The 13,889-nt window shown below is 39.5% G+C and overlaps 1 protein-coding gene across 7 annotated transcripts in view; it reads right to left on the reverse strand.

The window, feature by feature from the left end:
• Positions 1 to 3,903: 3,903 nt before the first annotated feature.
• The window catches only part of LOC306832248 (nck-associated protein 5-like), a 72,831-nt gene continuing 62,845 nt past the window's right edge, over positions 3,904 to 13,889 (reverse strand). For 6 of the 7 annotated variants that reach the window (XM_079356767.1, XM_079356762.1, XM_079356763.1 and 3 more), the window contains 2 exons: positions 9,410 to 9,505; positions 3,904 to 7,827 (listed from right to left, as the gene is read on the reverse strand). In XM_079356767.1, coding sequence (XP_079212893.1) covers positions 7,826 to 7,827; positions 9,410 to 9,505 — 98 coding nt within the window. In that variant the 3' untranslated portion in view covers positions 3,904 to 7,825. Of the gene's footprint in view, positions 7,828 to 9,409; positions 9,506 to 12,694; positions 12,745 to 13,889 lie in introns of all 7 variants that reach the window. The other variant, XR_013780203.1, reaches the window with a different exon arrangement.

A 13,889-nucleotide genomic window follows, 5' to 3' on the forward strand; every position in this document is an offset into this window, starting at 1 on the left:
AAACCAAATATGGATTAGTTTATTTTGTGAGGTACAGTTTGTGCTAAAGATTCATAAAAGGCTTTGCCTCTGCATGTTATTGATTCACGTTCTTAAAGCTGTGGAGGGCAGGAGTGGATCAACATGGAAAAAGACTGCCTGCTCAAAAGAAGTCGACCTAACTAACCAACAACGGGGGGATATAATACGATTAGTTGACCCTATGCAGTAGCTGCTTCTCTATCGGCTGGGGAAATGTTCACATCGTTGGTGAGCATCTGTGCGCTGTCAGAATTAGAGGAGGAGGGTTAAATGTTGGAGCGCAGGATATCTGTACGCACCACCACATACTGCAAGAATTGAGACCACTGTAACATTATGTTTTTCTCTGCTTCTCCGATTGAACAGTTTGAGATTTCAAAGCCAAACGAAGATGAGGACAAACATCAGATCTGCAGCAAAGCAGGGTCACATTCTGCTTTGTCATTGGTCTCAAGTGGAGCAGATTTCGGTCTGTTTAAATCCTATACGCTAAACTGAAAAGTCTCATTCAAAGTCTTCATAATCAGGGGGTGAAACACGGCGCTGCGTCGAGAGGCTGCGGGGAAGTTGTTTGTGATTTACGGCTCTAATCAGCTTAATTAGGACTTGTATAATTAAACATTAAGACACACTTAAATGTTATGATTCTACTTTGGAGGAACTTTAAATGAGCTAGCGGTCATTTACATTAAAGCAATGAGAAGATTTACAACATGGAGCGAGACGCTTTTAGTCCAGAACGGGACGTTCAGGAGGATAATTAAAGTGATACCTTGCTGGTGTGAAAGTAAAAGACGTAACAGGCAGCCGTTGAAGCTGTCACAAGATTAAAAGATGGTTGAGAGTTTTGGGGAGACAAATGTTCCAACTGAGTGAGTAAAAATTCTAATTTGAGGGTTTTACTTTAGCTTTCATTCATTAGAGTGAAATACAGTCATGGTCAGGCATCAGCGCTAAAAGCAACGCAATTTAGCCGAATATGCAGCAGAGGAAGAGTGTCATAACTTGAGTGATGGCACACTGGAAGGCATTATGCATGAAGCTTTTTAAAACAGAGGCACTAATAAAGGATGACTGACCATCAGAGCTACACTGCATACACAATGGGACCATCTTTAAAGTGAAGCTCTCTGAACACAATGTCCAGAATGAAGCCAATTTAAAAGGGAAATATGACGTTTTTCTTTCTTTGGGGGATGCTCATAATGCATGTCCATTTATTAAATGAATGTCTGTAAATCAAACATGAGCCATTATGTCAAAGATTGTAAACTCCAGGCCTAAAAGCATTTCCTCTGACAGCTCAAAGAAGACAAGGTTAGAAGGACCTTGATACATCCAGAGAGGCTTTTTGCCTTTTAAATTACAGTTAAAGCTCCACTGACTCGTTTTCAGTTGGCTGAGAAAGAAGCTGAAATGATTATCGCTGCCTTTTGAAGATGAAATATTTCTATAAAGTTGTTTTTTTATTACCATAAAACTGTTACTGGTGGTCGGTGTCTCAGATTGTCTTCAGGCACACTGCCAAAACTGTCTTTATCTTAAAGCAACACTATGAAGGAATCTGGAGAGGGAGAGGCTTATCCACGATGCATCTAAAGGCACAGAATAGCAAGTGTTTCATCCTGAAAGCGTTTATATTTTTACCTTAATAAACTGCGATTTACTATTTAATGCTGACAGCTCAAGCAGCAGCCTCCGATCTGGAAAAATGATAAATAAAATGAAAGATAATAAGAAAGTGCAAAATCGAATGTCCGCTTGAGGCTGGCTGCAGGAACCCAGGAAGTCACATAAAAACCACATAAAAAAAACTGTTTATACTGCATAAATAAATAAACATGTTTACAGCCTGGAAGCCTCCTGTGACGACGGATGACATGTTCGTTTTTGGTCATAATTTTGTCAGTAAACAGCAGCGACTGTTTAATGAAAATACAGCCAAAATAGTTGAAATAAGAGAAGATACAGGTTGAAATAGTTGATATACAGTTATAGTTTATAACTTTGTCACAGACATTTATACACAGACAGCTGATTGTCTCACTCATGGAGATAGTTCAGGAGAAAATTGAAGCTGTGTGGACCAAACTGTTGGCTGTAAAAAGTGCTTGATTGTTTTATTTTAGCAAAAAAAAAAAATGTCTCAACTTACAGCTGACTTTTTATGTTTAACATTTCCATTTAGAGTGAATTACTTTGGAGTAAGTTCTTGTGGACATAATATGTATAATTAAAAACCAATTAAATACTTTTGTACGGTGAGAAGCCAGTTTTTAAGTTCATAATCAACTTAACTGCATTCACTTTAAATAAAAACTTTGTTGTTAGTAGAAAACATAATTCAGTTTGCATTTCTTCCCTCCTGAGAACAAAATGAACTGTTGTAAAAGAGGGTTGTAGACGATATGAGAGCCGTGCTAACATCTGTCCTCATTTCATGCTTTTTGTTCAGCTTTCACTGACAGATGAAATAAGCGTTTTGTTGGTTTGTTTGTGTTAGTTTTTATCTGCCTGCACTGTTTGGCAGCCCTGCACAAGTTTGCTTCCAGTTTTGTCACTCTGGTCCAGCGCCTGTGACATGTTGGTGGCTAATCAGCAAATTGTGTACTTTGCATTTGTCAGGGAAAAAAAAGAACAAAAAAAACACACCACATGTGTTCACAAATTGGGGAAACAGGACAGCTGAGAGGATGGAGTTGAGGCTGGAAACATATATAAACTGTCTGTCTGCTCTTTTAGCATGAAATCACATCTGCACTGCACAAACTCAAGTCCCAGCACAAGTTTTTTTCCAATTCCTATAAGAAAAAATATCCACTTACAGGGCGCTGTTGGGCTATTGGCAAGTTTGCACGGCCCATGTAAAAGCTGGCGGTTCAGATCCGACCCTATCTCTCCCCCCCTCTCTCTCCCTCTCTCTCTCTCTCTCTCTCTCTCTCTCCAACAGCCAACTCTCTCCAATAAAACCATAAAATAAACAAATCTAACTTCAACATACAAGTTCAGATGATCATATTTTAAGAATTAAATAAGGTCTATGAGACATCACATTTAGTATATTACATCTGATTACAGGAAACTTACCAAGTAAATTTTGCTTGCAGCATTAGCAGCCAGTTTCACTCAAGCAACTTCTTATTTATTCTCATAAAATCGAGGCCACATATTCTCGTCCTTTCATCAAGTTTAAAAAAGTCTTAGAGCTCCTTTAACATGTGTGTGAAGTGTGTTGTTGTAAATCCACTCTGATCCTGTATTTGATCATGTCTATAAACCCCTCTATTTCAGCCCTGCTCAGAACAGGCTGTTTCTGTGTCTGTAGCTTTAAATATGTAAATGAGCTGTGTCTGACCACGCCCCCTCTCTGGAAGGGCTCGGGTGTACTCGCTGCTTTCTGGCTCCATGTCCTATTGTTTACGGTGAGAAGGCAGACTCAGAGGGCAGAACAAACCCCTAGCTGTGGGAGTGTCACCCACCTGGGGGAGGGGCTACTGCCCTTTGTGATGTCATGAAGGGAAAACCTCCAAACAGCCTGTTTGAGCACACATTTTCTGAAAAGCGGAGCAGGCAGAAGACGGAGAGGATGGACTTTTCTCATCACTGTGAGGTTTGTAGACAGACCAGAGACACATGTTAGTGTTTGAAAACATGGTGAAGTGAATTCTACAGAATATGTAACCTTTACAATCAGATATTTATCCTGACCGTCTTAAGGAATATGGCTTACATTAAGTACAACAATGTACTTCAGATGAGAATTACACAAATACACTCGCTAAGATTTGAATTTTTACAGTGTGGAACTTTTTAGTGTCAATAGACACATCCATTCGGTCAAATAAAAAAAAACCTCACACAAAACAACACCTGAACGTTGGATAAGTATTGAAATAGTTTATTTTTCCTTCTTCTTTTACATAAAACAAAGAATATCAGTAATATACAATTCTCAGTTTAAACTGCTAAGGTGACTGTCACACAAAAAAAACCATCACTGTTATTATTGGGTTCTGAAAAAAAAACCATTTAGAAGGAGCATTACTGTAATAGTGAGTAAGAATATGTGCAATAAATGTTAAATTACACTCATCAGTGCAGAGTACAAATACAAGGGCGTTTCGAGTAAACGTTAGAAAAATACAAACTCTTGTGAGAGTGACGCTCTTTTGTTACATGAGCTGTTTTCTCTTTTAAAACACAGACACCATGCTCCATCTACCCGTATCGATACAGCCAATCTGTTCCCTGATCACCTCGCTTCACCCGTGAATGCTACATATCTCCTTATTTCCCCTGTGTGTTTAACAGGAACTTTAATTTTACAAACATTACGTTCAACATATACATGTGGCAAGTGATTCAAAGAGGAGGTAAATACAGTAAGATGACATGAGTTGTGTTTACTGTGCAACTTTACAGTGCTCTACATCAACTGCCTCTAATGCTCCAAAGTAATATGGCTATCGTCAGATATGTAGATTTAGTTGCATTCATTTCCTGTGTGCGCAATTAGCTCCGAGCAGTGTTTATTTGGCAATATGCGTTTTGGCAAATATCTACACATGAAAGGCAGGAAGCTGAAAAAGGTGTGAGGGGGGGGGGGGGGGGGGGGGGGGGGGGGGGGTAAAAAAAACATTGCAAAAGCAGCTAAAACTGCCAAATATGTCAGGATGCATTCAAAACACCAAAAACAGTACTAGAAAGGACACAGCATATGTAATTTAGAGAGTAACTGAGCAACCGCGGTGAGATATTTTACAGGTTAGTGTACAGACAGAAACAGACGAGAGAAAAATATTTAGGTAAATATCCTTAAACAGTGTCAGTGGAAAATGGTTCAGTGAAGATGAGGCTGACTTATTGGATCCACAGCATCTATCAGAGACAACAAGCGGCATTTTCCCTGAGCTAGCACGACAATCTTTCTACAATGTGCCTACTGGGTGTTTTATTACTAAGGATACATGCAAAACTCACTGCTTTGTCCTGATGTCATAACTGTGGGATGATGTAGAAGAATGCACACTTCAGAGCAAATATGAAGAGTTTCATTAGTGATGAAAATGGAAGCGCTTCTTTAGTTCCTCTCACCGATGTTCCCTCAGATTATCACGTTTGCACCACCTGCTTATATGTTCAGCCAAGTAGAACATTTTCAGCCTGAGCAAATCATTTTTGTGTATTTGCGTCAAAGTTAAGCAATTGATGTGATTTTTACTTTTGGTGTGAATGCTGCAGAAAGGCCTTTACACGCCAAGAGTGAATCATCTCTGAGGGAACATTTGGATGAAGGAACATAGGGCCTCATTCTGATGGGGGGGGAACACTGGACTAAGGGGAACATTGGGATACCCCCATAAATACATCATGACATTTAATGACTGATATCATTTCTGCTTTAGAAATGACAGATGTTGTGTCGTACACAATGCACACTGTTATGTTGACCTCCTGTAATAAAACTCTTCATATATGAAAAACAGATTCATATGATGCATTTCTGTGTTAAGAATAAGCCAAAGGGTGGTTGCATGCAAGTTTATATAATCAACATTGTGACGATAAATAAAAAAAAGGTTCACACTTCAAAGATCACATTACTCAGTCAGGTATCGAGCTCATGAAGGTCAATCAGTAGTTAGTGCTGTACATAAAAGGTCCTCAGGATGAAAGTGTGCAGTCTCTGACTTTATGAGGTTCAGTGTGATGTTTTTAATACGTATTGTAGTTGAGATAGTTGTTAGATCAAAAGCAGAAGAAAATGTTCACACATAGTTCAAACATGGCGGGTTAATGATCTTTGCTCTGCAGGATTTTAGGGGAGGTCTTTGTGATATCGTTCTCCAAAGGTGACCTGACAGCTGCAACGCTTCCCTCTTGTGCAAAGTTTCTTAAATGTTCAATCTGGAACGATAGACATTTTGATATAACACGGTGCACATTCTGGCATCTGCCCCACAACATATACTCAACTAGCTGCTGGTTCATGAAGCTGAACAGCATGCAAGGTAAAATCCCCCAAAGTGTTTGCTGAAGAGCTCGTTGAGTTGAAAAGATTCAATCACAGAGTTAGCACAGCTCCCTCCATGGTTAACTTCGTGAAACAGTCAGGTTGTTTACATCTTCTTCACAGATAAGATTAGTTTTAATCACACGAGTTGGATTACTTATCCGTGTCGTGTGTGACGTTAAGCGTCATATAAAAAATATGTCATTATTATTAGTTTCTACGATACTTAAACTCTGCTCTCAGGGGTGACAGTCCTGTATCTGTTAAACTCTTAAATCCTGACTTTTATCTCGTCATAAATGAGTTTGGTCTGATTAAGAGTGCAGAAAGTCTGGTATGAGATACTATTGTAGTTTAAATATTGGCTGTTAATTAAAACACATGTCGACACTCGACATGGCTCCTTATTGGCTCACACATTACAGATTCACTGGAAAGATCTTCTTTGAATGTAGAGATCCGTATTAAGCTGGCCACTCACTGGACGATTTACAGATCTTAACCCATTTAAAAAACCGTGGGAGAACAGACATAAAGATGGTTTCACTCCGAACACACAAACTTAACATCTCGCCCAGACTGAGAGACCACACATCTGCCGTCTTTCACAGGTGGGAGATCAAACGAGATTTCAGAAGATGAAAAATATGAAGGAAGATCGACTTAGTCAACTGGCTCACCTGCTGTCTGTTTATGTTTTACAGACAGGTTATGTGTGGCAGCACAAGCTGAGGGTGAGTTCTACCAAATATCCAGTTGGTGACACTCTGAAATCTGCTCGCTCTCATTGGCTGATGCAGCTAATCGTCTCGTGTGTGGCCAGCTCAGCATGGTGGATCAAACCCTGTGCTGATTTGTCCAGCTGTTGACTCCAGTTTCCTGCTTTCTGAAGTGCAAGTGAGAATTTAAACGTTAAATATTTACCTACTCTTACCAATGTTTTCCCAGTATTTCACCAGAACCAAGATCTTGTGCTTAGATTCATGTTCCCAACACAAAACCAAAACAGCTCTCAAAAGTGTTTCATTGCAGACGAGGAAGGAAAACACTTTCAGCAGTTTAATGTTTGTTTGATAAATGTGTATTTGAGGTGTCCTTTCATGATCTTCTTTATGTATATGTATGTTGTTTTATGTGACAATGAACTTATGATGGGATGTCTTTTGAAAGATGACAGCTGTGTGCCTTTCATTCTTCTCTGTAATTGTCGTATGTTACTCGCTGAAGAGCAGTTAGCTTAGCCGTAAAATGACAACGGTTCTTTCTTAGCAATGTGAAAATGAAGCCAACGTCCACGAGCGTCAGCTTCCACTGGGCCCACAGTACAAGAATCAGCTTGTGTTAAAATGGTAGCCAGGTAGCCATGACAACGCTACAGAAGCTAACCCGCCATCACCAAAACAAAAAAATCATCTGCCATGTTTACGTCAAATTGCTACCTCTGCAAAGGGGGGAAAATGACAGAGACATCCACGTGTGTTTGACTCCAGCCCGGAGACGGCAGAGCTGCTACATTTAAAATTCAATCAGCTGCAGCCGATGCCAACGAGCTCCAAAACGACGACCAGAAGCTTCAATACTGCATCCTGACAGGCTGCCCAGTATCTCCGCTCCACACTGAGCACAGGTGGAAGCCAGACTCATTTATTGTCCAGCTGTGAGCATTTCATCCTGATACAGAGTGTCCAAACTGTGGGATGTAGGGATCCTCTGTGCATGTGTGTGACAGAGAGATAAATCCAGCCGACTGCCTGATTCCTGACTTCAGCTGGACTCATTTAGCTTCATGGACTCTGAAACAGAAGATACAGACTACAGTTAGAGCCTGCAGCACAATGCAATGACAAAATAAGATTAAACGTTTCCTTTTTAAATGAGAGTTTCAACATTCTGGCAGGAAAGAGTAAAAAAAAAAAAGGTTTAGAAAGTTGTAAAGTAAATGATAATTAAGTGTGATTTAGGTGATTTACAAAATCTCACTAAATCTTGTGGCCAAACGCCACTTTAGATTAAACAAAGACGGAGGACGATTGGCAGGAAGAATCTCTGATCATAGTTTGGACTTCTTTCTCCTGAAAATTCAAAAATGTAGAGATAGGAATGAAGCGGTGATGTGACCTTGTGCTGAGTTCATCACTGTGCAGCCAAAATATGAAGTATTGTTGGAGATAAATTCCATATGTCTCTGAAGAAGTCATTCAATAAGAATACATCGATTAAATCCATCAAACAACGTGTGAAAGAAATGGCACATGTCAAACCTGAGGTAACGTAAAGGTAAAGCTTAAATCTAATTTATTTAATTTGTACCTGTAAGAAAGTTGTAACAAAAATGTTTTAGAACTGTTTATAAGGGATTGGTGCTTTTTATTTGGTGTTTGTGACCTTTAGTGCCGCAGCTCTTGTGAAGCCTCAAACCTGTGGCTGTTTTTTTAACCCACAGGCACATTTAACATCTATTAAACACACACACACACATCCATTCACACACTTTGTAAATGTCAGCGTTTAATGTACTGTAACAAGATGCAAAATGATGTTTGGGAAACACGTCGGTTCTTTGTTTGGCTGCCATGAAGCTCACTCTCTGCCCGCTGGGGATTTACACTTAAAAATGAATATTTAAAACTGAGATACTTTTTATTTTTTTTTTATTTTGGGGCTTTTTATTCCTTTATTTTAGAGGCAGGACAGTAGACTGAAATCGGGGCGAGAGAAAGAGGGGAAGGGACGACAGTGTCCGTTCATGTTGGGCTGCAAACAAAACACGGCTGCTGTTTTCACACCAAGTTTACTGTTAATATAGACAAACTGCACAGTCTTAACTTCGCTCTGTAAACCTTTCTGTATTTTACCTCCCGACAAATTTGAAGATCATATCTCCAATAGGGATCCTAGTTTGAGCACGTTTACAGCTACAGTGAGAGTTTTGAGAAGTGAAGGTTTGAATCTCTCTGACAGAGCGGCCGGAGACAGATCTCAACTAAGTTCACTTGAAGGAGAATAATAGACTTCAGTGTAGAGAAAATACGCTCATCTCTAAAACATGGAAAGTCTGCTGACCTCAGCATCTGGAGAGCTTCTCAGTGGGTTTTGTTTGTTTTTAAAATAGAGTAAGACTGACACTCAAACTTTAACAAATTCATCCTTTTCGAAGAAAACACTTTGGTGCATCAGGAAAAGACGTTTCTGTTATTCAGAAGTTGAGTTCAGTCAAATAATACTGAATATAATTTCGAATTTCAAAGAAGAACGTCTTTGTGTGACCTTAATGATAATGTCTGAAGAGTGAAAAGTGATCACAGAAACAGAGCACAATAACAACAGTGTGTCTGATTGTGTTCATTAGATGAACCTGCTCCTGTTGTGTCTTACAGTTGGCGAGCTGAAGTCGTGTTTGTTCTTTCTGTTGGCTCGATGGGGCTCGTGTTTTGGATTTGATGTAGGTCATTTTCTTTGGTTCCATTGCATCTGAAATGAGCAGAGAGGAGAACTTATTTCAGAGGGTTTCTTCCACTCTTTGCAGTCACACTTAATTTTCTCAGCTGTCAGGGAGAGCAGTGAAACGTGGAGTCAGGTGAACAGAGTGACACTGACACGTTCACAGAGAGCATGATTATCATCGTGAATTCAAAGCATCAGGAGATCTGTGTGACAGTCAGCCAGTGCAGAAAGATGACAAATATATAACTCTGACTTTGGAGCGACAACCAACCGAACTCGACTCAAGGGAAACGTTATTTAAATGACTCAAACTTAAAGTTAAAGCTTTAAGTTAATGCAACTGAATATGAAAAGTAGTTCTTGGCTGCTGACTCAGGTTTACATGAAGGTGTATTTTTTTGCTTTTAATGACTAAACTTTAGCATTACATATCTAAAACCATGTGGTGGACACTGTAGCTTCAGTGTTTAGCCAGCTCTGCATGTGGTGGACGCTGTAGCTTCAGTGTTTAGCCAGCTCTGCATGTGGTGGACACTGTAGCTTCAGTGTTTAGCCAGCTCTGCATGTGGTGGACACTGTAGCTTCAGTGTTTAGCCAGCTCTGCATGTGGTGGACACTGTAGCTTCAGTGTTTAGCCAGCTCTGCATGTGGTGGACACTGTAGCTTCAGTGTTTAGCCAGCTCTGCATGTGGTGGACACTGTAGCTTCAGTGTTTAGCCAGCTCTGCATGTGGTGGACACTGTAGCTTCAGTGTTTAGCCAGCTCTGCATGTGGTGGACACTGTAGCTTCAGTGTTTAGCCAGCTCTGCATGGGTCTGTAAAGCTTTCTGCGTTCTAACCTCTCTCCATGTTTCAAAAGCATCTCCAACATTGATCCTAGTTTGAGCAGCTTTCTGCTGCTGGAGCTTATTAGAAACATGCAGAGGCTTTTTAGCTCGGCTACAATCACTTCTATCTGAAGCAGTTCCACTGCCCGCTTCCATCGCTGCAACACCTGTGGACCTGATAACTGCTCTCATATCTGGCAAACCCAGGGGCGTCCAAAACGGCCTTCAAAGCCCCGCCTACCTTCTCTGGTCCAATCAAATCCAGAGCATTCAGGAGCAGAATCTAAAGTCAGAAGGAGGACATACTGGCTGCTGCATTGTTGTCAGAGAAGCTTCAACACAGCAGGTTTCCTTCATGATCACAGAGGAAGCTCACTTTAACATTTCACTCATTAGATATCTTACAGATTGGTCCTTTAAATGACTCAATGTATCTATAATACGATAACTAACTAACACTTCCTTTATCTGTATTTGCATGTTTTTTTTCTACTTTTTTTCCCTCTCATTGATGAAGATGCACATGACATGAAGTTGAGCTTTTAATTTAGCTGCTTTTTTATTTTAGAAGACTTTAAAGAGGTTCTTCTCTCAGAACAAGTCATCAGGAACTATTAATAAGTGCAGCCAGAAAACTTTTTAAATTAAGCCCTTTTGTGAGCTAGCTTGCTAAAGCTAAATAACATTCATCACTTCAGCTTGCTACCTGCCTGAAAACTGTGCGTGCAGCCCAAGAATTGAAAGCTTGAAACTTTAAAACCCCCCAAAAAAACCAAACACATGACTATCGAAGAACAACGCTGTAGTCGATGTGGTGCTTTAACTGTCACTCAGCCTCGTGTCTTCGTCAGAGCAACTTTTAAAACTGTAAAGATTCAAATAGAAGATGTGCGTCATGAAGACAAGCCTCGAGGCTTTACAGTATAAGCACGACTCGTTAAAACCATCATCACATAAAGTACATGGTCCCTCTTCACTGTGAGAACAAGTGTTTTTCTTCGCAGCACACTGTGTGTGATTAGTGAGGCTGAGCGGAGCCGTGTCTACACTGCGCTCCTGCAGGAGGGTTAATGGTGTGGTGATAAACGCTGAGCTTATTGCAATGACACGCTGCGATCGCTGCTGCTTTCAGTCTTCTTTTATACACCGTTATTTATAGGAATTTGTTCCTTCTATTCCCCTTGCACACATAGTGAAACTAAAGCAGAGGACCTGACAGGAGTGACTCCCTGGGAAATGCATTTTGACGTATGAATGTAGCTCCGACATCTCCTTGAAATGCTTCTTAGAATATATGAAGGATGAATTACTGAGGCAGAACTTTCATTGGCTGCCTTTCTTTAAAGACCTGTTCAAAAGCCTTTACAGTACGTTTTCATACATCAGAAAGTCAATTCATATTTAAAGAAGAAATGTTCGACCCTTTTTTAGAAGCAGCACAGATACACAACCTCTGACCTTAAAGAGACCCATCAGAGCGTTGTTCAGATTTCAGCTCCTAACTTTATACAGCTGTACAGTTCTTAACTAAATTGAATCAACCAAGGCAACATGGCTCTTAATATGACTCATATTGTAGGAAAAGAGTCAAAACAAAATTTACCACTGCATCCATGTAAGCCTTTAAAATTCTACTTTTGACCATTTGACACAAACCAAAGCTACATGTTTGTTAGGTTCAATTTAAGTGAATTCAGAGACTTTGTGGTATCAAAGTTTTTCCATTCATACTTTTTGTGTGTGCAGATTTCCATTTCTTAAGTTGTACAGACCTGTTCCTGCTTACAGAATAAAATGAAGACTGCTTACAATAAGACTATTAACATTCAGACTTTGTCATCCATGTGGGTTCTGTTGTTTATTTATCTTAAATTAAAAGATAATCCACTTATTGTTTCACATTTTCCTCATTGAAAATTTACTACAGAAACACCCCACTCACACAAATTGGCTGTAAAATGTGAATGTTAAGTTCCTTAAAGCTCCTGTGAGGAACTCTTACAGTTAAAGGTGATTCTGGCGCCCCCTCTGGTTAAAATTATATATATATATCTGTATATATATATATATATTTTTGGTTGTTGTAAAAAACTGACTTTTGACAGTCAACATTTCACTCGTCCAGTGGAAAATATATACATTAGTATTTGTTTTGGCAGCATGCTCTTAATCTGTTTTGTCCTTCAAACATGAAAAACAACAATATGTAAAGTCATCTTCATGTTGCTGATTCTAAGAATGATAAAAGTAACAAAACTTAAAAATAATAAAAGTAGAGGTGATGAAAATGCATTTATAGGCCAACATTAAAAACTGATCAATAACTTAATTGAAAGACAAAGTAAGCTGCTTTGCTGTGTGTCATGGCGGGGAAGGAGGCGGGACTGACCGGCGTGATTGGCCAGCTGTCCCTGGTCGAGCTTCTGGAGCTCCTCATCTCTGAAAACAGCGGAACACATTTTCCATTCAACGTTAACTTCCTTAAAAGTGGAAATATGAATCACCTGCAGTGTCAGAAGGAGCAGTAACAGAACATGCATCCTCTCCTCTCTAAGACTGTGAAGGTGGAGCCAGCTCTTCCTTTTAAGGAGGAAGTAACAAAAACTAAAACTCTGATGGATGATGATTTATTTTTAATAAAAATTCATTTTTAATTCCTGGCAATTCAATTAGCCTGCATTTTGATCCCCATTATTACCAATGATGAAGGTGATGATGAAGGACCACATCCATATTGTCATCATCACTTTTTTTTACTTCCTTTCCTGAAATCATGAAAGTTTGTGTTGCGAAAGTGATGAACTATTATAATTTAGTGATGAGTCCCGATTTTTAAAAAATTAATTGTTTAACAGGTCTGATAAATGATGAATGAAAATGTTGCTCTGTTCTCATCAAATCAAAACCATGTGAATCAAAACTGACCTATTTAATTACGTTCTCACTTAATCTTTTAATTCACATGCAATTTTTTATTTCACTTTATTTCATCACACACATTTTAATCTCCTCCACTTTTATCATTTCGTTTTTGTTACCTCCACCCTTCGTACTGGACTGGTTTGTTTGTGTTGGTCATAAAAACCCATCAATATGAACATCATTCTCCTTACAGGAGCCTTAACTCAGGACCATATCTCCGGCTCCAGCAGCTGCAGAGGGCTCAGCCTGATTTGGGATGCTCTCTGTTCGTTGATTTGGGATTATAAAATATAATACTTTAAGTTGGATGCATTTCACAGGTATGAAAAGGATCCAGAGAATGACTGAGCTGCCATACAACAGGTACAAGAAAGTGTTTTTACTTTCCCTCTCCTGTTTTTCTTGCTCGAGGTCTTCATACTGTAAATTTAAGAACATACTTTTTCCTCACTCTCTCTGATCACCTCTATCAAATCAAGAGTATAAATGTCATGTCAAACCATTTGGTTTACAAACTCATCACTCAAGCTGTGACAAGTCGCTTCTAACAGGTTTGTGAGGTTAAGTTTGACCTTTACAGGAAGTAAGAGTCTCAAACAGTGAAATGTTCTCACATGAGGCAAGATGAATATAGACTGAAAGGATGAAAATCATCCTGAGCA

Source organism: Symphodus melops (assembly GCF_947650265.1).
Source record: "Symphodus melops genome assembly, chromosome: 12".
Lineage (NCBI taxonomy): Eukaryota > Metazoa > Chordata > Actinopteri > Labriformes > Labridae > Symphodus > Symphodus melops.